Source organism: Rhamphochromis longiceps, linkage group LG8 (genome assembly GCF_057381845.1).
Source record: "Rhamphochromis longiceps isolate RC_006_pf linkage group LG8, R_longiceps_female_GT1.1, whole genome shotgun sequence".
Classification (NCBI taxonomy): Eukaryota; Metazoa; Chordata; class Actinopteri; order Cichliformes; family Cichlidae; genus Rhamphochromis; species Rhamphochromis longiceps.
The window spans coordinates 14,009,836-14,035,376 of record NC_140564.1 but is presented as its reverse complement, the minus strand read 5'-3'; the positions used below and the strand labels follow the sequence as shown (position 1 = coordinate 14,035,376).

Here is a 25,541-nt window from a genome sequence, read left to right as displayed (position 1 = left end):
TAGCCAGTCAGACCCATTTTTTGGAGGAGATCCTCCTCATGTACCACAGGCGGATGTACCACTATGAATAATGTAAAAGGAAGGGGTGGAGGACACTGGGCGTGAGCGCAGGCATGGCAAAAAAACAGGGGTAGTTCCTCCCCCTCCTTCCCTTCACCACCCCTCTTCTCTTTCCATTCTCCTCCCCTCCCCGTGTTCACCCAACCCCCTAGCTGCCGGCTGCACTGCAGAAGGTCAGTGGGAGAAGGAGAGGAGAGAGGCAGAGGGAAACGCAGGGGTGGGGTGCGTGGATGTACAGGAACATGCCGACAGGAGAGCGTGCGGACGAGCGATGACAGCCATGCTGAGCCCAAAGATCAGACAGACCAGGAGAGGTAGGTTCACTCTCTCTGCCTTCACATGGACGGAGATACATCACGTCACATCTCACAGGGACTGTGGTGAGAGTTTTAGATGATGGATTAGTAGATGCACTAACTCCTTATGACACTGCATCGCACTTTTACTATAAAAAACAATTGCTCCTATACTTATGGTTTTCTAATACCCATGGAGAAGCACTTTTTCTCCCCTCCATCTGTTTGGCTCACATTTCTGAATGAAACAGGCGATCTGCCCATACAGGGAACCTCTCGCGTATATTAGCATTTTACTACAGCTGGTCGATGCCGTCGGTGTGAATTCTATTAGGAGGCGTGAGCAGCATCTCTAGTTTCATCACTGCAGCGCTAGGCACTATCAGGCTGCCGTCAGCTGCCGCTGAAGCTGCAGCCGTGTGGCATGTGTGTGTCTTTGTGGATGGATACATTAATATGTGTGTGAGAGTGTGCGTCTGTCTCCCATTTCTTTTTTGGCACCAATAGAAAACTACAATTATCTAACTGGATCTGATAAGATGACATGAATAGTTCCCAGGAATGGCAGAGCGATGTTTAAATCCTCTGGAGTGGCACAGAACTGGTTGCAAAGTCAGTTAAATCTGTAGTCTGACCTAAACAAGGGGTTTTATAGACAAAATCCCTCGTTTCCTATAGCATAAAGGTCAAAAATGCATTTTTATGAATCAAGGAAGGTAGTCTAGGGAAGAATATTTCGTATAAGCTGACACTACTTCACATCCTCGCTGCACATCTGAGACAGTGAAAATGAAAGAGATTATAGCGACTGTGTGAGCCCCGCGTGGGAAACATTCTCTGCATACCGTCTGTAAATTAGTGCTTCACTGCTGACAGCATCACATTTGTTGCATGGAGTATCGCACAGACGCATATCACAAGTTGAGCTAAGGTCACAGTAGGTCAAGAAGGGACGGGGCACCAACCAGCGTGGTGGCGACGCTGTGGATGATTAGGCTGCTTGTACAGGTAAGCCGAAGAAGACACTCATAATATAAATTAACGATGTGTCACGCATGTATTGATCATTCCTGGCTCCTGAATTCATGACAGCAGAAGGTCAAGCTATGTAAACCATACAGCGTAAAAAAAAAAATCCTAAAAAAACAGTAATATTCCGGCAGCTGGGGCGGCAAAATAACACCATAAAATAACAGAAAATAACTTTCTCATAAAAATACGGTTATTTTCAGTAATGACAATACAGTTTGTTGCCCTAATTTTCCATGGGATTTGCCTTTGTCAAGTGCTTTTAAACATTAAATTAGGAACATTTTAACATGATTAAACAATGAAATTACTTATAAACTATGGGCTCAAAATGTGGTCATAAATATTTTGTACTTGTAAAAAAGATTTGTATGTGTAAAAAAGATTTGTGTGTGGACTTAGAAAAAAAACCCCCTGCAAGTTACAAGTACGGATTTTTGACCCTATTTTTCTTCCCTTCATCTGATTGGTCAATGTCATGTCAATCACAAATGTAACAATCCAATCAGAGAACAGATGGGTTTGGCTGTCGAGGGGCGCTTTTTTTGAACTGCAGGTCCTTGAAGGGAATAAATGCCCTTTTACATGCCAACCCAGCGTTTTCCTTCATCACCACGAAGGAAAACAGTCTGTGGTCGTCCGAGTTTGGTGATTTTTATGTCACAGGTCTACGTGTTTAATACAGGGACTTCCACAGCCTTTTCAACAGCGCTGCGGACTGCGGGGTGGGGGCGGGCAGTGTTTTGGAAATGACAGTCTTCATTACAAAGCTTTCTTCGTTATGAATTAGCATACATGTTTTTATTGAACATTTGAAGAACTAGCAAAAAAAACAAACTCTTGTAGAGGACATAAAGTCAGAGATAGAAAAGACAAGGAGCAGGTGCATCTAGTACAGGTAGAGCTGCTGCAAAAACCCATAGAGCCCAGCAGCCAGCGTAACAAATTCTGGATCCTTTGCTTTTAGTTAGCAGTTAGCATTAGCAGCGTATCCTGCATCCGATGTGAAAGGACTTTTATGCTGCGCACTGTGACTCACAGCAATGGTCCTGGGTCAGCCCTGACTTTGTGTTAAACTAATCCTAAAGTAATAATGTTATTTCTAACCACTGATATACCACAACTTTTTCCTTTCAACAGCTACTGAAAGTTAGGGGACCTAGCTGCTATCGGATATTTATATAGCGATCCTCCAGCTTCAAACGGTATCACCCTTCAAGGACCTGCAGTTCAAAAAAGCGCCCCTCCGACAGCCAAACCCATCTGTTCTCTGATTGGATTGTTACATTTGTGATTGACATGACATTGACCAATCAGATGAAGGGTAGAAAAATAGGGTCAAAAATCCGTACTTGTAACTTGCAGGGTTTTTTTTTCTAAGTCCACACACAAATCTTTTTTACACATACAAATCTTTTTTACGCACACACAAATTCTTTTTACACATACAAATCTTTTTTACGCACACACAAATCTTTTTTACACATACAAATCTTTTTTACAAGTACAAAATATTTATGACCACATTTTGAGCCCATAATAAACAAGGTCAATGAATGCGGCAATATGAATACTAATACTTAAATGTACAGAAATATACAGTTAACAGTTGGTTTAAATAATAATGGATTGCATTTATATAGCGCTTTTTGAGACCCTCAAAGCGCTGTACAATTCCACTATTCATTCACACACTGGTGAAGGCAGCTAGAATCGTAGCCAGAGCTGCCCTGGGACAGACTGACAGAGGCGAGGCTGCCATAGCGCACCATCGGCCCCTCTGGCCATCACCAGTAGGTGAAGTGCCCAAGGACACAACGACTGAGAGAGTCCAAGCCGGGGCTCAAACCGGCAACCTTCTGATTACAAGGCAAACTGCCAACTCTTGAGCCACGATCGCCCTAAATAACAGTGAGAATATTATTAATATCTAAATATGCATATGTACAGACAGATACATTTAAACATTTTAACTCATTTTTAACCTTAATTTTTTATATTTTATTCCTTCCTAGTTAAATTTACACTTTTTAATTTTTCATATTTATTTCCTATCTTATTCATAGCCTTTTCCTTTTTTTTCTTTAGGTCACGAGCAGTTGTCTAATCATTTCACTGCATATCGTACTGTGTATGACTGTGTACGTGACAAATAAAATTTGAATTTGACAAAAATTTTTTTTTTTGAAAAACAAGAAAATTATGTTTTATTACATTTACAGTGATTTTACGTTAATTTACATTTGAAATGTAAAATCACAGTCTATTTATGTGAATTTAATGATATTCTAGAAAAACAGTACAAAACTGTAAAATACACAGTAAAATACTTTTATATTGCAATTTTTTTCTACAGTGTAGCCTGTATGTAAACGATGGCTGTGAAGTCACCCGTTGCTTTGTGATTTCTGTTTTTCTGAACATTTCAGTTGGCACTGTTTTGGTTTTTGGACGGCAGGTTAGAGATGGGGATTACCGTACACTCGTTTCATTACAGCACTGTTTTAACTTCTTACTTATTTTAACTGAATAAGATGAATTGCAAACAAACTGTCCTTATCGTGTCAACTTTAAGTCTTAATATAACATAAACTAATTGCATTATATTAAAAAAAAATAACCTTTTCTCTTGCACAATGGACACAAAGAAAGGAAAAGTCAAAGTCAACTTTATTGTCAGTTCTAAAATATGTGGAATGTGGCATACACAATTGAAATGTCATTTCCGTCTGATCAAAAGTCTACAGCTAGACTGAATCAAAAATAAAACAGTTATAAGAATATGAGTTATACATGTGAAAAGAAATATTTAGTATAAAAGTATAAATATTAATTTCGCAGGATAAAGTTGTGATCGGAAGTCCTCCAATGACCTTTCTCCACAATGGAACGATTTTACAATTTACATCTTTAATGACCCCCAAAAAACAAGAGTTGGTGGCACAAGCTTGAATCCAGCTGGAATCTCTCCAGTCCACTCTATAAAGACCAAAGATGTTTTGGTGTGTCAGTCTACAGAACATGTCTAGTTCTGTTGCTGGACATATTTACATGGGAGTCTATTGGGACTGACTCCACTTTTGGAACCAACCTCAACTACCCATTTGAGGAAATTGCCATTTCCACATTGGCTACATTTTTTAACCTCAGAGGTTGCTACTTGACGTGAACAACCATATTCTGTGTACAAGAAGTCTTGACAATGTCCCTGGTACAGTGTCCATTTTGGTTTTAGAGCTAATGGAGGCAGTTGCCCTTGTAACAAATTGGAGGGTAAATGACAGCATGTCACCCAGATCCTATAGGGCCTTGTGTTTTTGCAGATATTGAAGACGTAACACAATGTTCAGTCTGGCTGTTGCACACTGCTCTTCAGATGCTTCTGCTTCTTATTTAGCAAACAGACAAACCGTATCAGATTTATCTTTCTATCAAGGAAGCAAATAAAGGTCAATTTCTACCATGTCTAAACTACAGACTTGATATTATTTACCTTTTAGCTTCTATCTAACTGTTGGCTTTTAGCAATAACTGTGTCAGCCACTAACACATTGAAACTGTAACAGGGTTGTGGTTACAATGGTTGGCTACAGAAATAGTAGCAGATTTAATTGCCCACATATCAGCTGCGTCTTTTTGATCTGTGTTACCATGGTTTTGTGATCAAAGTGCTCCAATGTAGCAACACCCTGACATAACGCCTGTCAAAGAAACATGAACGAACACCCTCACAACTACATGCTGTGAGCAAGACTGTGGAGGAAAAATTCACACATATAACGTACATGTAGAGACGATAACGCGCACCCACCAGTGCAGATCACGTCCACCCCACTGCAGTTTTAACATAACAGGCTGTATATTATTTGCAGCCCCCACCCAAGAAATGCTACCACACACACATAACAGCTAACGCATTAATCAGCAGTGATAGGCTAACGTATTGATGCACCTGTAACTCCCTGTGCTGTTTTTTTTCGCAAGCCATAAATCACTGGACAAAAACCAGATTAATGAAATTGGATTCTTCCAACATGCCAATGTTTGTGCTTGCGTGCATGTGATTTAGCCATCAGTGTAGTGCTACTGAGCTACTCTGGAGCACTCGCCCGGCCATGCTAATGGATCCACTCCTCTCTGATGTGCATAACAGCCTTATATCAATTTCCCACTGGTGATAAATATACAGCTCCAAACTGTATAAAGTGACGTCACAGGCAGTGTGCGCATTCAGGCATGTGTGCGAGGCATCGTGTGTCTTCATGTGTCAGACCACTTGTGCTTTGTTTTACGTTTGTTGACAACCATTTGTTCACATTGTGGCATTAGTTCCATATGTGCCACTGCTGAGTCCAGGACAGGGCACTCCATCGCTGCTATTTTGAGGGTTGCATGAATTTCAGTCTCTGTGAGTTTGTCTATTTCTGTGGATGAACAATCAGCATCACCGTTCTCCTGTTTATACACGAGCAAACTGAATGAAGCTACATCCTCACATGGTTTTGCTTTGTGGAGTCCTCTGTCCTGTAAAGCCTTCTTTAAGGCTCAGTTCACACAAATTAGCAAACATATGCACTTATCTGCCATGTTTATACTGCGGCTTTATCTTCCACATAATACAATGGTGAATAAAACATTTTAACAATGAGCAGTAGACCTAAAAATTTCATCAATACTGGTGAAGTTATAAAAATCCACTGTTAACATGCCACTGTGAAGCAGTGAACATTATGTAAATTACTGGCCAAAGTAGGAATGTCATGATACCAGAAATTTAATAGTCAGTACAAATATCAGTCCTTTGTAAACATTTTAGCATGTAGAAAATAACTGATTTACAACGGCAGTGCTAACTGTCTCAATACATAAATAATAATAGGTAGTAACGTGTATTTCAGGACAACAATGCAAAGTACTTCCTTACATGATTCCTTAGCATGTAAGGATAGACTAAAATTCACAGAAGAGTTGCAGCTAGGGTTGCAAACTGACACTCTGGTGTGCCAGAAACACAGTGCACAGCTAGCTGGGCATAGTGTAAATATGCACTGTATGTTCATAATCAATACCTCATCTAAAACAATAAATGACAGAAATCACATGGGAAAAAAAGAAAAATGATCAAACAAAATACTGTAAATACAGGTTTCAATTACTCAGTTTATTAAGCAGACCAAATGGCACCGTATTTTTATGACTCACATATTACTCCTCACATCAGTTGTGACTGGACACAAGCACTCATCTGATATAATTACGGTCAAATCATATTTGGTATTTGTAAGAGTGCCAACTGTTGGTCAGAAAGTGACGTTGCAGGTAACAATCAATAAACGGGACATTTTAGTTAATATAAGGGATGCACCAGTTTTGCTCATTATACTGCATGTCCCGGCTAAAACAGGACAATTGGCAACCCTAACTGCAGCCTTGGGGATGCCTGCGGTGCTAAATAAAATAAGTACTGTTTCCTTTTTTGAATGTTGGTATCATAAGTATCAGTCCTCATGACATTACTGGGCCAAAGCACTTTGAAAGAAGAATGAGTTTCAGTAGTAGCATTACTAATATCTAATAGTAATCATAGTAACCTCGTTTTATTTGACATGAACCAAAGGAAAGGTTCCACATCAGTTTGTAGCTGATGGCTGCTAGTGGACTATCCTGGCTTAAAAAAAACCTTCTAATGTATTTACATCCCTGTACTTGTTTGACTTGAAGTCGCTAATGTTAGTTGCTAGTGCTAGAGGCTTGTTGACCTAGGAGCTACTCACTGGGCTAGTTGGTAAACTAATGTAGCTGCTGAGCTAAAAGCTAACACAACTGTAATCTAAGAACATGCTAGAAGTAGTCAGTCACATTAGCTTTCTGTGCTTTAATTTTTAAGCTAGCTGACTTAGCTATCATTTAGTCAGCTTGTTTCTGGGGCTTTGAACAGTAAGTTTGGTCAAAAGGCACATTTGTACAACTAATTGGTCTTGAAAAGCACAAAGCATATAGCTAATAAGCTACAACAGCTTTCTACATTTTAGACTCTTGATTGTAACTCAGGGGTGTAGTGTACTGGACAGATAAATATAATTATTGGTAAATAGCACAAAAAATATGTTTTTTAAAGTGATCTACAGTATATGGCCTTTTTTTTTAACAATTTCCTTTTAACCAGCTTCAATTTTCATGATATCGTAACTGGATATGTAGCCAATCCATCAGGTATTCCTTGATATACATACAATTATTCCGTGACAGTGAAATAACATGATGCATTCTCTCAGTTACATAAGTTATCATCAGAGAAGTCATGATGGACAATAATGGGTATATTGTACTGCACAAAGTCATCCATGATGATGAGCCCTTGCAATTTGACTCAGCGCTTCCATAACCACACTGAATTGCAGTGATTGTGTATAAAGTGCACTTTTACAGCAAAATGGCCTTTTTTCCTTCATTGTAGTTGATAGTTGTAGAAGTGACCACAGACCAGCTCCACCCAAACCAAGGAACGTCTGAATCACTCTGAATAGAAGGTCCAAATTGGCACAGTGGGTAGTTGTGCTTGATACGCACACACACACACATGCACACACACACAAATCAAAAATCAGTTGTGAGTCAGGCGTGAATCATCGCCCTGCGTATGTTCCATTGAGTCCAAGATCCAGGCAGCTTATGTGTTGAACAGTGGTCCTCTTTTATGGGAGCAGTGGCAGGTTGAGGAGCGATGGAAAGGCAAGAGGGACGGGATGTGGTGCGAAAAAGGAGAGGTGTTAAAAAGGACAGGGAAGGTGAGTTACACAACTGCAATACAACTGCAATTTGTTAGTTGTAGCGATGATCCCAGTCAGGGTAAGACTGATTTGTTTACACCGCTGATGCTGCCCACATGAGACACTTCACCATGTCGAAATATCCAGCTGATCTGTGCAGGGGTTGTGCTATCACATTTGTGTAGTCAAGGCAACACTGGACAACCAAAACATCAAAGAATAGTGACAGCTAAGGAAAGCATAGCTTAGGATTCAAAAGAAAACTAGAGATCTACAAAGTAAAATGATATAAGAGAGATTCAAGTTATGCTTCTTCTGCTAAATATTAACTGGTTAGAGAAAAAGCTAGCTGCAGAAGAGTCTCTTGTTCAAAACAATAACAGATAACCCTATGCTTTGCAGTGCTTCAAATTGACTTCTCATGAAAAATGAAAATTATTTTACATGTAAAAGATTATATGCAGCCAATTAAAGTTTAGCTGTAATTCAAAAATTAGTTACCGTGCCAGTTTGATAACAAAACTGTCCTTTAAATGCATGTGCGCTGGGTGCTCTTTGATTCAAAAGACGAGAAGAATTAGAGCGAGTCAAAGTACGAGAAATGGAGGGTGTCGGGCAGAGGAGTGAAAATAAAGAGCCAGGGGAGACGGGAACTGTTAGCAGTGAAAAAGAAAGAAAGCCAATCTAGAGGAGAGAGGTAAATCATAAAGAGAGGTGAGTCTGCTGATATTAAAGCTTTTTAAAATATGTTATAATTACTTTAAAATGATTCAAAATGAACTCAACAGCAGAATGTGGAGAAATAAAGAGTCTGACCAAATTTCAAAGTTGTCTTGCATAACGTTGCAGAAATATTGACCCATAACAAGCAGCTAGTCCCAACCAGACCCTTGTAATCTGTCTTCGTAGCTTAAGAGGTGATAATGAGTCCATGGGTAGCACTGCCCACACTGCATATGATGAGCTTGTGTTATTAATGGCAGCCAAAGGAGACGGCTCTTTGCAAAAAAGGTATTTATTTTTATGTTTAACTAGCAACGCTGCCTCTATCCTCCTCAGTAAGTTGTGGGTCGGTACTGACAGACTGAATGCATCTGATTCCTTCTTTTGCAAGAGCAACTGTCTAAACAGAGATGTGGAAAAAGAGTGTTCCATGTATGAAAACATGAAATAAAGGAAAACGTCACTTCATATTAAAATGGAAAATGGGAAAATGTTACTTAGTCAGTGGCTCTGGCTCTACTGAGCCCTCAGATTCACTCCCCATCCCTAAACTGGTTATCTTTCCTCATGAGTCATGTGTCAATGTGACCATATAAATAAATCCCAATTAGAGGCACTCTCCATGACTTCAAGAGTCTTTTGAAAGAAAACCATCTAGAGCAATACGTGAATTCGTGCCAATCTTTAGTGTTTTGGAAAAAACTGAAGTCATAGGTGATTACAGTCACCTGACCAGAAGGCTTACCTTACTTTACTCTACAATAGTGGAGTATACCACTACAAAAGCATTCTAGTAATAAGCTGCTCTCCCTTGTGGGTTGCTGTTAATAGACTGTATATTATTATCTTACATATTACACCTTTAAACATGCCCTGAGCAGCAGCCCAAACACTAGCACCACGATGCAGTACTCTGTATCTGCCGCCAGTGTTTTCCAAATATCTGCACAAACATTCAGAATAAAGGAGCAAGCTAACAATGAAAAGCTGGATTAAACAAAAAGGGTAATATGACACCACTCTTTGTTGAAACCAGGGAACATGAATAATGCTTGGTCACTGGCAAAAAGGCTAAATTGCACAATCATAATGAAAGCCACACACTGAAGCAAATTTCAAACTGAATCCAACCAAGTTAAAGTCACAGCTGCACTAGCAAATTATTCTTGCAGTTTAGGCAGCATTTGTGTGCTCTCTAAAACCTTCTTATTAAAGAATGCAGACAGGACAGCATTAGACACAGAGTGGAAAAAAGATACCACTTTAAGGTAATATATTACTGAATATATATTACTGATATATATTAAAGAGGTTTCCACAGCAAGCCTGGACCCAGTTTGCATAAAAAAAATAGTGGGCCACACCACGTCTGTCAGAATCAACAGGCTTTTCAGGGTGTCAAAACAGGCTGTAATGTGCAATAAAAATGATATGAGCCATGTTCGTTAAGCTCAATGTATAGGCTGAAGGTAAAGATGTGGGACAATAAAAAAGAATAAAAATTGATTTTCTTCCCCTTCCATGCCTCAGTGCCATCGATTCCATGTATACGTGTGTGTGTGTGTGTCTGAGGTATGTGGGGGGGCAAAGAACACACACCAGCAGGGAGGATGTCAGCAGAATTGATTGCTCTAAATAATACATGATCATCAAATAGCCTTTCACTAGTTTGCCCCAGGTTTATTTATCTGTGCCAAACCTTTTTGTAAGTGTGTAAAAATAATGTATCCTTTAGCGTCTGATGAAAACACACCTCAGTGTAGAGTCACGCTCCTTTATGTCTACAGAAGTTTTATTTAAATGTCCGTGCAATAACTACAAAAATGACATTATTTAACCGCTGATGTCATACCAGGAAAATCTGAGTACCTCGGTAGCTATAAAGCTGCCACACACTCCCTTTTAAAACCCATCTTTGACTTGAGCTCAGGTTACACACATTTATTGAGGAGCATTCAGTCAGCCAGTCAGTCCCATGTGGTCCTATTATCTGAGCTCAAAAGCCTCAGCTATTCTGCTGGGTTGTACCTCTGCACAATAAGTCTATTCCAAGGACCTCTGAAATTGAAGGGGGGGTATCCCTGTCACCCGAGGCTATGCATGGTGTGGGTCTGTGTGGGTGTGTGTGTGTTTTTCCCCTTAGTTTTTGTGTCTGCTGCCTCTCTGCAGTCCCATTCCCTTTTATGTGGAGCAGCCTGGGTTAAAAGGCTGTCATGACTAAAGCCCCTGGTAGAGCACTATGTGCATTCAGGATAAAAAAAGAGGGACAACATACACCTACTAGAACACAAACAATAAGACAAATGGTAAATAAATCAAAACAAACAATATCCTTTGCTTTCAGCTGCTTGTGTATAAGCCTAAAAAATATGCTGTGTGTTGTGTATGTGTCATCAGCCAGGTCAAAGAGCATGGTGATGAGCGAGGTGTCGCGAGGATCGTGCCGCCCAGCCTCCCCGAGCCTCCACGAGGGGGCTCTGAAGGCGGGGTGGCTGAAGAAGCAGCGCAGCATCATGAAGAACTGGCAGCTGCGCTGGTTCGTGCTGCGCTCGGACCAGCTCTACTTCTACAAAGACGAGGAAGAAACCAAACCGCAGGTAATATTTCAGCCACGTTCACACACAACGGAAAACAGTCAGAGGGTGGCGAAATTAAAAGCTGGAGCACTGCTCTTTGGCCGGCGTGATTATATTTACATAATGAGGTGCAGCTTCCTTTTGGAGGACGGGACAGCTGAGTCATGCAGCTCAAACATATGGAGTTTAATGTGCAGCTGAATACATGAGAAACCTTCATGTAAATGATTTGATCTGAAGCTTTTGTTCAGTCTGAGTGTCTGAGTGAGGGAAGGGGAAAAAACTAATTTAGGTCTTTCAAATCAAAGCATGAGCAGCTCACGCGGCAGAGCAAATTGCCCATTAATTAAAGAAACTCTTGTTGATCCCTAAGTACTCTCGAGCAAGCCCTGTTTTCCTCTGACGTCATCTCTGTAAACGACTTTGTTCCCAAACATTTTTTCTGTATCATTGGAACTGATTGCAGTTTTGCCAAACAGCACTTTGAGCCATTACCTCAAGAAAAAATTATCCTAATTCCCATCTGTGAGAAATCTGCTTGTTTTAAGTCACTCTACAGTTGAGCACTGGACTTAAACCCACCTTAAACATTCATTCATTCCATTTATTGGCTACTTGGGGGCAATAGAGAGGTTTATGAAGTAAACAGGCTACTTAGTTTTAATGTTACTCTTTCTGGGTCACAAAATAAACTTTTAAGATATTTTCAGGCAAGAATGTAGCTGTGTAAATTTCAAATAACTGCTCGATTTATGAAGACATCACATATATAAGTGCTCCAACGTTTTTGGAGATGTCTGTTACCCACATATATGTGGGTAACATTATATGTGGCTCAGTATTTCATTTTCAGATTTTTAACATTTCTTTAGGGGTGGGAAAAATGCAACATATAACAACATATATCAATATCACTTCTTCTTGAGCACCTTATGCAGCTGCACTAGGCAGATACTGCCACTACAAATGATTACATTTGAATAAAGCAATAAATATAAAGCAATAAACTAACAGTAATAAATCAAAGACACACTGAAGATACGCAGAAAAAACATTTATCCCTATTTATCCCTAAAAACTTGAACAATGACTAATAAAAGTGCAGAGTGCAATAAGGCACATTCTTAAAGCTTATATTTATCCAATATTATTATTTATATTTGCTAAACACCTCATTTTTTTACATTTACATGTAAGTAAGTAACAAATTCCAATTCTGCCTCCTCATGGTTCTCATAGTTAAAAACATCAAGGCTTGGAGCTAATTATGTACAATGAGTGACCGCTACCAACAGTAACACTGCGTGTGCTTTATTGCTGTTAGATGAAAACACTCAGCTGTAATGATAACTCACCACACTCAGCAGACGCTTCAGTGCATTAGTACAAACAGCAGGGCAGCGTGTGACGCCTGTCTTCCTACTGCATTAGTACATCATTGTAAAATTGTCTACAGAGTAAACCTCCAATCAATCCCATTGCTTCTTTGTTGAACTGTGGCAAACAGCTGACTCACATTTTCCCACTCTGCATTCCTACAAAACACAAACACACACACACTTATATCGAATACTTTTAGGTGGAGATTCAGTGAAGCTAATAGGTTTAGTTGTAGATGCAACAAGGAGTGATGTAATCCAACAATAAAAGACAGAAGGTTCATGATTGACTGATGCCCACACACACACACACACACACACACACACACACACACACACACACACACACACACACACACACACACACACACACACACACACAATGACGTGTTCCACACTTCTCTGTCTCCAATTTTGAGGAGAAAAAATGACAGTCTTTAATCAGAGCTTGCCAATACTCATCCAGCTCATATTGATTCGCAACTTCCAAGGGATTCAAGTCACATGTGCTGAGTGTGGCTGACTGCACACGCGCACACACACAACACACACACACACCATCACAAACCCACTCATGCATGCACACCCTCTGAGTTGTGTGAGAAACTGTGATTCTGGCCTTTTTTTTTAACCCTCTCATCTCTTAATCAATAGGAAACCCGAGGCCGGGAGTGTGGTCGGAGGTGGAGGTGTGGGTGGGGAGGGTGTTGCGAACAGAACATGACTGCCCCACTACCAAGATGAAAGGATGTGATAATTGGTAGCAGGGAAGGCAGCGCTGGATGAGGATCTATGGGGGTTTTCCTTTTCATCGTGTGTGTGTTGGTCTGGGGGGGTGGAATACACTGCTGAACAAACAGAGTCCAGTTATCTGGCGGTACACAAAGGGCACCACCATCACACAACCATGACTCTGGTTGTAATACACAAAACCTTTGACAAAATAAACAAAAAAAGCTTTAAAACAGCTTAAACTTAAAGTTTATATTTGGTTTTGTTTTGATTTGATTCATGCCCAACCCCATCACTTACTGCTTTCATATGATTTTAGATTTTTTCAGCCTGACATTATGGTGCTCCGAAACCTTGGCAGCATCAGCATTGTACATGGCTTTCTGTTCCAGTAATTCTTTACTGCTCCTTCGTTTCTTGCTTTACGTCCACTTCTGGCACCGATTACTTTTAAGAGGCGTGCGTCTATAGACCTGGGCATGGCACGCGCCAAACAGGACGAGTCTGGGGTGCTTCAGGTCCAGATCTAGACACACGGTACCGATCAACAGCACTGCGTAATGTCCATGAGTAACAATGCGCTAGCTGTTCATGTTGCACTGTTGCCAACGTGAGATAAAAGTGTGAACAAACCTCGAGAGGCCAGGCTAGAATAATAACTGACTGGCATTCGTGTACAAACGAGGTTAAAGTAGGCATGGCCGCATCTGTTTGCAGCTGCTTTGAAGCTCTTACATGTGCGCACAGTTCCCGTATCATTGGTTAAAATGCAGGGAAGGACAAACAGTGCTATCTAGCCTACTTTTCTGCGTGATTTGTGTTCTTGGGTTACGTGTTGCCTTTTCTTAGTCATTCATCCCCAGCCAGCTACTTGTGTTATTCTGAGCACATAGCACCCTTGGGACACCCATCCTGCCCTGCCCCTGTGCTCTATCCATCCACAGCTTCCACCCCTTTCCATTTGTTGCCATGGCGACTAATGCTGGCGACAGCCCGGCCCTCAGGCTGAGGCTGTTTGGCAGACTCTTCTGCCTGTTTGATGGAGGATGCCAGTGTGGAGATTAACGGGGCCGACCTACAGACGCTGGCATCTCTTCACAGCTCACTTGGCCCTAAGTTCTCGGGGCTAAATGGGTATTGATCTGGATAATGTATTCTGATAATCTGTGTGGGTCCCTGTTCAATCACAGGAGTAGCTGCTTAAATTTTTAGAGGGGCTAAGAGGTGAGTAATAAGGAGGGAGGAAACAGGAGGTGGGGGGGTGAGAGTAGGCAACTAAGTCAGACTCAAGCCCGTCATGCACACATTTTATTACGATGTAATGGCAAAAACAGGCAATCTTGCAGAATCCGAGTAACTCTGTGCGCTATTTTGTGGTTCATTTGGGGCTGCTTTTGGAATCAGTCACACCCAGTCCTCAGGTTTGCAGAGTCGGTTATTGACAAAGGACTGAAGATCTTTTCTTAGACATGGTCAATCACTCCAGATCAATCAGCCAGGGACGCCTCTTTGAGCAGGTCAGGGCATGGCACACTTGCCCAAGCACAATTTGCAGCAATCCCAAAAGAATCGGGCACTGTTGGTCCAGCATGCTTGGCCACACTTTGGATTGCCTAATGGGAGTACCCTCAGTCTTAATATCATTCCAAATGGCGTGCCAAATTTCAACTTAAAAAGATCATCAATGATGACTTAGACCTAACAGAGTTAAACCATAACCCTTGAAAACATGACACAGGTTTGGGTTTAGACCTCAGAGGGTTACGCAGGTACTAGCTGTACCTGTCTGTCAAATGATCTTAAAATTAGCCTGGAGTTTCCACCATATCCTGCCAGAATAACTGAGAGTTTAGTTAGGAATAGAGACCACAAGCAAACTATTTGGAAGCTGTGATAACACGTTGGCAGAGGTGACTGAAAACAGAGAACACCAATAATCAATGCAGAGCTCGAGAGAGGGTGTCACCACTGCAGGGAGTCAAGTGGGGCACAAAAACAGATTTTATCACAGGCTTGGACTCATTTGCATCCTAAACATTGGCCATAGATAAGGTTACCTGTTAAAATAAGATTTTCATAAACTACCAACTGACCGAGTGTTTCGTCACAGAAGCCAGGAAATTTACATCCATCACAGGTCATGTTGTAGGTCACGGTCACTCCAAACCACAAGTGTTTATCTCAGTGTGCCCAGCTCCTCATATTTGTCTTTCTTTCTTTCTTTCTTTCTTTAGCCAGTTTTCTGGAAAGTTACAGTAAAATATAAGTAAAAAGTCGAGAAACTAGTGAAAGTGGAGAAAAGACAAAGGAAATCGATGCTTCTGTGGTGGGAAACTATTTGAAAGCTTCTTCCTGTACGTTTCAGGGCTGTATACCACTGCAGGGATGCCTGGTCAATGAACTCACAGCTAATCCAGACGAACCAGGAAGGCACCTGTTTGAGATCGTACCAGGTGAGATCCCTTATTCTCTGCACCCTTATCACAAAAACCTGCAGGTTTCCCATTGTGCGTTTATCTCTGTGCTGACCGTCTGAGCCAAAAATGTAATATCCTGTTTTATGGTGAGCGATGCAAATATCTGAAGTCACGTGACCACAGATTAGATACAGGAAGCAGCAAGGAATTCCCATCAGTTGCTAGTTTGCATGACATTAATTTCACTGAGCTTCCTTTTGTATAAAAAAAGAACCTGTAAAATAATTTTACTCTCTCCTAGCTGTTATAGTTAGCATTAAATTTGCTATTCACCATCTCATATCGCCTCACATACCTACTCGTATGCATTGTGCCTGGACTCTATTTATTCTTTAGTTCCTACTCTGTTTGCTAACACTAGAGAGCGCTGTTGTCCACAGTGTCTGCCTCCTTGTCTTGCGTCTCTTGACCTCAGTGCTGGCAGTTCCAGTGTTGTATTTCTAGCTTGTGGCGTGTGAGCATGAAAGTCAATTACTGTGTGAGCGTAACATAAAATAAGACAGAGAACAGCCTCGCCCTCCATCATGCTGTTGCTCTGAGACCGTAGATTTCAGGACTGTTAGTGAGCCGTCATGCTTCAAACACAGAAGCACTGCCTGTGGCCAACTGGTCTAGCTAGATTGACCTCACATGGCTTTCCAAGGTTTCACTCAATCAATACAACACATTTTATTGTCATGAAGGTGAAGTTTGTCATAATACTTAACCTTTTGTGTAACAGATTAAAATAATACCATCTCTGAGCAGCAGTTTAAAGTGTATATTAAGACATATCTAAGAAGATATGAGTATAAAAATGGGCCACAACTAAACAGCCACAGAGCTACAGGTATAATCTCTAAATCGGGTTGTCTAATCCAGCGGTCTCCAACCTTTTTTGCGTCACGGACCGGTTTATGCCCGACAATATTTTCACGGACCGGCCTTTAAGGTGTCGCGGATAAATACAACAAAATAAAACTAGTACCGGTACCGAAAAAAAGAAGATTTATTCATAACACATGACCCAAAGACCCAGGAAAATCGAGTTAACGAAAAAACGATAACAAAATAACGCTAAAAACCGATAAAAACCCTGAAAACCATACATTTTACACCTGAGCCTCAACTCTCGCGGCCCGGTACCAAACGACTCACGGACCGGTACCGGTCCAAGGCCCGGGGGTTGGGGACCGCTGCTCTAATCCATACTGCAAATGACCTCTGTAATAGTTTGACTGTTTATTACACATTCTGTGGTGTTTGCTTGGAGATCCTTTCTTCTGTTTAGACTGGCCGACAGGCTTGTGAGTGTCTATGTGGTTTGTTTAAGGCCAGTCAATATCGCAGACGGGTGTGAACCCCAGAAAAGTCTTAAGAACCCCGACATGTGAGTGGACTGTAAGAAGCACAGAAGGCAGGAGAAGAGTGTAAAGAAAGAGGAGAGGAGGAGGTCAGTCAAAGGAGACAAATATAATTTAGAAGGATGCAGGAACCACAAGACTCCAAAGAAATTCAGTTCATGTTAGGTGTGTACATGCTGAGTGTGGAAGTTAGTCACATCCACAGTCCACATCCTGCCGGATTCTAACTGTAATAAAAGCTTATCGGGATCAGTCTGTATAAGTTATGTTTTCCCTCCTGTCCATAATTTATGACGACTCCATCTGCTGTTTACATCACGTTAGATTTGTTGTCTGCTCAGCGCAGAAGCACGTGTTAGCATGCCCTTTCTTCCTCCAGCCTGTAATCGGCTTAGTGTGATGAAGGTTTACACGCTCCCGTTAGTATGAAATGAATAGGCTTGGAGATTTGAGTCTGTACCTTGTGTTAAAATGATGCTTCCTCTCATTTCTAAAGCAATCATTAATGTGTCTGGCCATGTGTGCAGCCAATTTCACAGAGCGGTCCCTCTTGAAACATACAATAATGAGCTCACTGAACAGTGATTTGCCACTATAACATATACAGTGGAGTGCCGTGTTGCTATGTTGTAGTCTCTGTTATACAATAAACAGGATTTTTGTCTTTTGTAAAATTTACATTTGCATACGTTTACATAGAGCAGAGACCTAAAAATGTTAATCTGTTAGTTAATTAGGTGGCAGCTAATTTTTTTAAGGGTATTTTTATTGTGCGTTTCCTAATTTTCAGTCATATTCTATATAAATGGGCTAGTATAGCACTTTCCTACTCACTCTGAGCACTGAAAATGCTTTCCATAATTTTGCCATAATTTCCTTAGGGATTATTAAAGTATTCTGATTCTAAGCAATTACACACACACATATATATGTGTATATATATGTAAGATGCTCACATCAGCCACACAGATCTGGTTGTGAGCGCAACAGCCTCACCCACCTGGAGTTCAAATGTTCTTTTAGTGAGGGACAGCCAATCAGAAGAAACCTGGATTCAAAGGGGTGGGGTGGCCTCATGGGGGATTTATGTTCCCACGTTGATAGTTGGGCCTGTAAAGCATAGGATCAGGACCTTTAACCTTCAGAAGTCTAAAGCCTTGATTTTCCTCCACTGCAGACAGCTGGAGACCTGATTGCAGAGTAGTCATTTCTGTTATATTTCTTTGAAGTCCACCACCCAGGGAGCATGTGTAGTTTGTCCATTGTAACGGAAATTCTCCGCAGACAAGTCTATGTGGTCACAAAAACCAAGGAAGCATGTGGTCCGCACGGACCCTCATCGCCCAATGACAAAATTTACATAACTCAGACCCTCTAATGGACTTGCAAATATAGAAAGTATAATCATCAAAGAAAACCCTAACGCTAGCCCTACCTCTAATTCCAGGCAAGCAGATTTTTTTGTTGAGCTGGAAATCAGGGAACAAAGAAAACCTCAGAATATGAGGTTAGAGTATGGGTAGGGCTAGCATCAACACCTATGATGATTTACAGTTCAGAGGGTTAAATGGGAAGGGTTAACAAGCTTGTTTCAGGTAGAAGATGACCTGAGGGGCTGCATTATTGCCCAATATGTAATAAAGATGAACTGAATCAAACATATTTTATGGTCAAATTATTGTCAGTATCCATAGTTTTTTTTCAGTTTTTATGATTTGTACACAAACAGATTTGAGAAAAAGACAAACAGATTGCAGCCCAAATTCACTCTCCCGTTTAAAATGGTTAAATAGTGCATGGATCTCTATGTTCCCTCACATTAGGTTCACCTTTTATTTCTGGCTGGAAAATGAATCATTTGTATGTAAAGGTTTAAAAGTGAACCATTTTGAACTACATCTGTTTGCAACAGGCAGTCATGAGCAGCAGTGCAACCCACACGCACTGCAGCTGTTTGGGACTTCTGCACTGGTAACCCCTCGATATGAGGTCAGACCAGAAATGAAGGTGGGGACTTTTCTATCAGTGCTGATAGATCAGCGCCTGGTTTTCCTTCACTTTCAGCACTCTTTTGTCTGCTGTAATAGTAGCCTTGTCTTTCAAGGGAGCCCAGAGACCTTGGCTTTTCATCTGGGTCATGTCATTGACTGATAGACTCTGCTCTGGCAAGATTACGTTTGTGTGTGTGTGTGTGTGTGTGTGTGTCTGGCTGCAGAGTAAATCTACTGGTCATTCTTTTTTGTGGTGCTAAGTAGCCAACCGTATTGGAAAAGGTAGACGCAAGGCAGACACTAGCAACACAATAACCCCCATGCAAGCAAGCAAGTGCTGCTGAATGGTTTTCAGTGTTTGACAAATGTGAAACATCAAAGTCATAACCAGCCTGCATTTATCCTGCATCTCTGCAGACAGCCCTCTCTTAAATATCACTTGAGTGGAAGCAGAAAAAACACCAAATTCCTTTTGGCATTTGTCTGAAATAACATGAGTAGTTCTGCATGCCTGCAATTAAAAACTGGGCTTCTATTATGTTTTTTTTTTTTTTTTTAAATCAGTGTGTACTCGAGACAAAGCTAGCAGCGCACCCAAACAAAGCCGATTCAACAGTCATGTGCCTGAGTCTGAATTGAGCTTGTCTTAAAGCCTACAGGCATGAGGGAAATAAGCAAATAAGTAGATATCTTAAATTATTCTTTTTTAACTTAACGGCTGGCTCGGGGATATTAACCCTTTATTCTGGCGGTGCGGCGCAATGATAAGCCACCTGGACAAGAGCACATGCAATTGCGGTGTGCAAATGTGATAGCTTCTGCTGTGGACTAGTTGCTCACACAGTACATCACCCATGGATGAATAATACACACAGACACACACACATAGGATTTTTGTGTGTTTGAAAAGCCATTTTGCCTCATATGGCAACCCTAAATGTCTGACTGCAAGTAAAGAACCAGTTCTCTTTACACTTTGACCTTTGTAACATTAACACAGCTACATGTTGGGTCCCATGTTGATTCTCTCTGACTTTAAATGAGTCAGATGCATGCAAGATGCATCACATTAACAGTATTTTATAGCAGCGGGTATGAAAAATATGCTTGTGTTTTCTTTTTTGCTTCTTTTCTGTCAACAGAATACATGGTCACATATTGGCTGGTTAAATTGCTCAAGAGACATTTTACAAGACAGAACAACACATCTTCCTAAAGTTTTCTGAAATTGCAACCAGCTTCAGAAATGTCTAGAATAGTTTGTAAAAGGGATATGTATCAGTAACATGTTTTTTGTTCTGTCTCATTTAAGGAAGAATCTGTCTCACAGAGCCTGATAGGAACTGCCCCGTTTCTCTTTGTATATGTGTGTGTATATGTGTGTGTGTGTGTGTGTGTGTGTACGGGTTTGTTTGACAAAGACTGGAGGACAGCCCATCTCCCAGATACTGCACACTCAGAAAGAGAGAGAGAGAGACTTGTTACACTCCTCCTCAGGGATTTGCTTCTCCCCAGGGGGGCTGAGGGAACGGACCTGCTGCCCACACTGCTGAATGTGAGAGACAGGAAGAGAGGAGTGAATGGAAGGGCAGAATAAACGAGTGAGGAGTAAGAGGCTGGGGTCATTTGACGGGGTTTAGTTTCCGCTGGCATCGAGCATGCCTCGCTGGCAGGTTCTGGCCATCGGTGCTACCTGCGTACTGATCTGCTTCCAAACGGACTCGGTGGTGGCGGAGGAGCCACTCCTTCGAGCTCTAGCTTTAGGCCGGAGGCAGCGCCTGCCCCAGCCCACGCCGCTCACTCAGCCATGGGGCCGGTCTGCTGTAAACCGGACAGACTGAAGAAACAACATCTCCAAGGTAACGGGAAACAGATGCTGGAGATTTTTTACAAGTGTAGTAGACAGTGAGGTGGAGCGGCCGAGCAGCTTTGAGACTGTCAGATTTACAGCATGTTTAGAACTTTTATTTATGGAGCTTTTTTTTCACAGATTTAACATGACCGCCCTGTCCTCCTGCCCCACAAAGAACACTTTTAACGGATGGTGTTTTTTTTAAAATTTCTATGCCTCAACAAGAGCAATTATATGAAAAGCTTTGCTGCAAAATGTGAATACAAAAGAGAATGACATGCTGACTACTTTGCAGAAAAGCACTGAGCTGGCTAATTCCTGTCTAACAACTTTTCTTTTAGTTTAATCCACTCATATTTTCACACTGCAGTATACTGACTTGTTGAACTTCTTCCCTTCTGTTTTAGGTAAAGTGGTTTTATACCCTTATGAGCAAATTAATGTCTCTTGGCAGTTACTTGCATGACTGAGAGGTCACTTGCACACAGCTACTAGTAAATTACAGCTGTTCCTGTGCTGTAATGCATGTTTGGAGAATACAATAGTTCTACTTTGTGGTTACAAGGGTATCTGTGTCTTTGGTTATGGTTAGCACTGCTACAGTCTGTAATAGATTGTCAAACTATAGATATCTGTAGATAGAAAGCCTATGGCATTTGACCCACTCATTTTGGACTACACATTTTGAAGGTTTGATGTTAGTGTTTTGGTTGCTGGCACGTGGATTTCATGGAACCAGAAGCTTATATGGAAGAAAAAGTGGAGTGCTAAGTCCAGGTAGCTTTGTGGAAAAGTTATTGCATTCAACCCCCTGTAAAGTTCTTATGAAGCAGGAAACCACCCATAGGCTGTAAACATTCTTGTTAATGCTCAAAAGTTAGGCGTTCTAACGAGACCGTCTGTTGGGAGTTACTTGCTTTCTGGTGCCTCAATTGGCCACTAGAGGACGTGCAGTCTTTCAGGAACTTCATTTTTAAGTTTCAGAGGCTGCCACTTGGTCATACCACTATTTGATCTCGTAGCCATCACTCACTGTATAGTTGGTACAACATATCAGGAAGCAGAACCTGTTGTGTAATCTATTTTTATTGTTTTTATTGTTTCCCTTTCTTGGTCACTCATTCATTTGGAGCCTATCCCAGGTCAAGAAGCAGGGTACACCCTGGACAGGTCGCCAGTCTGTCACAGGGCTGACACATAGACACAGTTACCAATTAACCTAACCCCACTAACTTCATGTCTTTGGGAGGAAGCCGGAGTACCCGGAAAGACCCCATGCACACAGCTCCATATGTCCATTCCTGGAGTAGAGTAACTTCAGAGTAACTATAGTAACTAACAGAGTAACTTTATATGATTTCCCTTAAAAAAAAAAACTTGACCTGCTTATCTTACACCAACCCTTTATGCAGTTCCTTAGTTCATCCACTATCTGAAACAAGCTGCTCATGCTCTTTAACCGCTCCCTCTCAAAAACCCACATTCTTCTGATTGTCCAGTTTCTGGAAGCTTACTGAGGGGCAGTATCCAGATTTATAAGCTTTACTTTTTATATTTTGCAGGTATGTTGCGGCTGAATCAGATGATGACACAAGTATATTACCTGTATTTCTTATTATTTGAAAACCTTTAATGCAAACATACTGAAACGTCTTTTGCTTGTTTGCTGTAACAAATAATAGTGTTACTTTTCCTGTCAATTAATTACATTTCAAACGATTTTTAAATGATAGGTAATTGATACATTTTTTTAAGCAACTTCATAGATGGGGGATGCCAGCAAAATAATTGTTCAATTTTGTTTAATAAGAAAGCAGACAGCCAGTCCACAGGATAAAAATATAAGTGACATAAACAGGGCTGCACATAAGTGGTCCGCAGGTGCGCATTCGCTCTCTACATAAAACACGTGCACTAGATAAGACGTTGCAACGCACGTTTGCGTACATAAGATTTTCTGGAGGAGGACAGACCTTTGTTTAGAACTCCTAAAGATGTTGAAGAAGCAAGCTCCTTTAAGTAATTACTTTGGTGTTCCTCCACCTCCAAAGAAATGTCAGAAGAGTCCGAACCGCAAAAGAAGCGCGTATTCTCGGAAAAGTGGTTAGAGGAGGTGAGCTGGCTTCAAACAAATGATGAACGCACAAAGATGTGGTGCAGAATATGCTGTCTTTTGTGTTCACTTGTGTGCACCCCTGGACATAAATATACTTATGATGAGAAAGTAATGCACTACCTCAACTGAGTGTAGGTATCTCAACCTATTGTGACAGTTTACTAAGTTCTAACAGTAACTTCAGCTAGGAGAGCTCTTGTTTATACTCCTGTCCTCCTCCACTCATCCTTTCCACTCCTTATCGTTTATTCCACAGTGTCTATGAGCTTTGTGACATTTAAATACTGAAGCAGGATGTCTCCAGGGCGTATCTTCAATGGAATATACACAGGCACTCCTAACTCCTAACACTGCAGCTTTACGCATGTGCTCTGCAAACATTTATCCTCTTTGCAGGCTCAAATGTCAACCTCTGTCTCATGCCTGTGTGGAGCAACCAAAATCAAATTCATTGCAGGGAGCTGAAGAGGAAAACCCAGTCAGACGACTGTCTGCAGTAAACATTATCTTAACTGGCTGCAAATAGGATCTTTGTGTCGCTGGTCAATCCAGGCTTGGATGTTCCGATTTAAGTGGCTCTGTGTGTGTAGAGGAGATCTGGTAGCACTTTAATGTCCAAATCTCTTCTCTACATTTTTATCACCCCTCTTCTCCTGTGGACTTATTTACGACTCATGCTTCTATGACACTACAGATATTGCTCATTAATACAAGCAAGCTTGACAGTGAGTCTATTTCCTCACAGTATTCCCAGACAGTGGAGCATTTGTGATGACACGCCGCTGTGTATTGTTGATCATGGTAGTGTGAGTTTGAAAAGCTGGGTGACAATGGCACTTGGCTTTATAGCACCACTGTTTATATTTGGTTTCCCTTCTCACAACTAAATGACTATAACAACAGTGACTGTGCAGCCACAGCCAATTGCCCACATCTAACCCTAATGCCCAAGTGCTGCTGAAGATCACATTTCACACATTTGAAAAACAAAAATAAGATGTTTGGTATTCTTATATCAACCTGGCGTCGCTCACTGTGACTCACACCGAGTTTACAGTACGATGTGATTTTCTTCCCCACATGTTTTCAGGCAGCTATGAGCTTTGCTAATGTTTTAGATCCCTCACTTCTTCTCTGGACCACAGTGTGGGTCACAGTGCAAAAGTACAAGCACCCAATAGGACAACTCTGCCATCTAGTGGTAAGAAACCCACATTTCTAAAGCACAGTGATTTTTCAACCTGGTTTATCCAAACGAAACAAGTTTAATACACAAAATTTAAAAATGGACATTTGCTGCTGTCAGAAATATTATAAAATATCTTTGATAAAATAAGATAATTTTCACTTTGAATTCACTAATGTCCCATCTAAATGTCTCATCTAGGGAGGGAAAAGAAAATCTGCTACCTTGTTCATCTTCAAATAACATTTTTTAAACCTTTAAACGATGTTGATATTTGAGCCTAAATTAAGAACTTCAATTTAAATTTAAAAAAGGAGTTTTCAAGAGATTGAGGGGTTATTTCAAAATGTGATTATGTTATTTATTTTTTTAATTGTTTAGAAGTTGGATGTGTGTGTGTGTGTGTGTGTGTGTGTGTGTGTGTGTGTGGGGGGGGGGGGGTGGTATCTTCAAGTGTCATTGTCTGTAAAATGTTCAGTTTGATGAATAAACTATACATTTAGATATCAACACCCTACCAGCAAAACTGTGGTTTCTCCAGTCCTTCAAATCAGCTCTTGTTCTTTGTTGTTACATCATGAGGCCATATATGGGCTCAAAATGTGGTCATAAATATTTTGTACTTGTAAAAAAGATTTGTATGTGTAAAAAGAATTTGTGTGTGCGTAAAAAAGATTTGTGTGTGCGTAAAAAAGATTTGTGTGTGCGTAAAAAAGATTTGTATGTGTAAAAAAGATTTGTGTGTGGACTTAGAAAAAAAACCCCTGCAAGTTACAAGTACGGATTTTTGACCCTATTTTTCTTCCCTTCATCTGATTGGTCAATGTCATGTCAATCACAAATGTAACAATCCAATCAGAGAACAGATGGGTTTGGCTGTCGAGGGGCGCTTTTTTTGAACTGCAGGTCTTTGAAGGGAATAAATGCCCTTTTACATGCCAACCCAGCGTTTTCCTTCATCACCACGAAGGAAAACAGTCTGTGGTCGTCCGAGTTTGGTGATTTTTATGT

General features: G+C 40.9%; 1 protein-coding gene across 2 annotated transcripts in view; it reads left to right on the top strand.

The window, feature by feature from the left end:
* Positions 1-222: 222 nt before the first annotated feature.
* arhgap22b (Rho GTPase activating protein 22b) overlaps positions 223-25,541 on the top strand; it is a 59,263-nt gene continuing 33,944 nt past the window's right edge. The window contains exons 1-3 of one of the 2 annotated variants that reach the window (XM_085415871.1): positions 223-374; positions 11,276-11,475; positions 15,931-16,018. In XM_085415871.1, the coding sequence (XP_085271997.1) occupies positions 332-374; positions 11,276-11,475; positions 15,931-16,018 (331 nt within the window). In that variant the 5' untranslated portion in view covers positions 223-331. Of the gene's footprint in view, positions 375-11,275; positions 11,476-15,930; positions 16,019-20,862; positions 21,236-25,541 lie in introns of those variants that run through there. The other variant, XM_085415872.1, reaches the window with a different exon arrangement.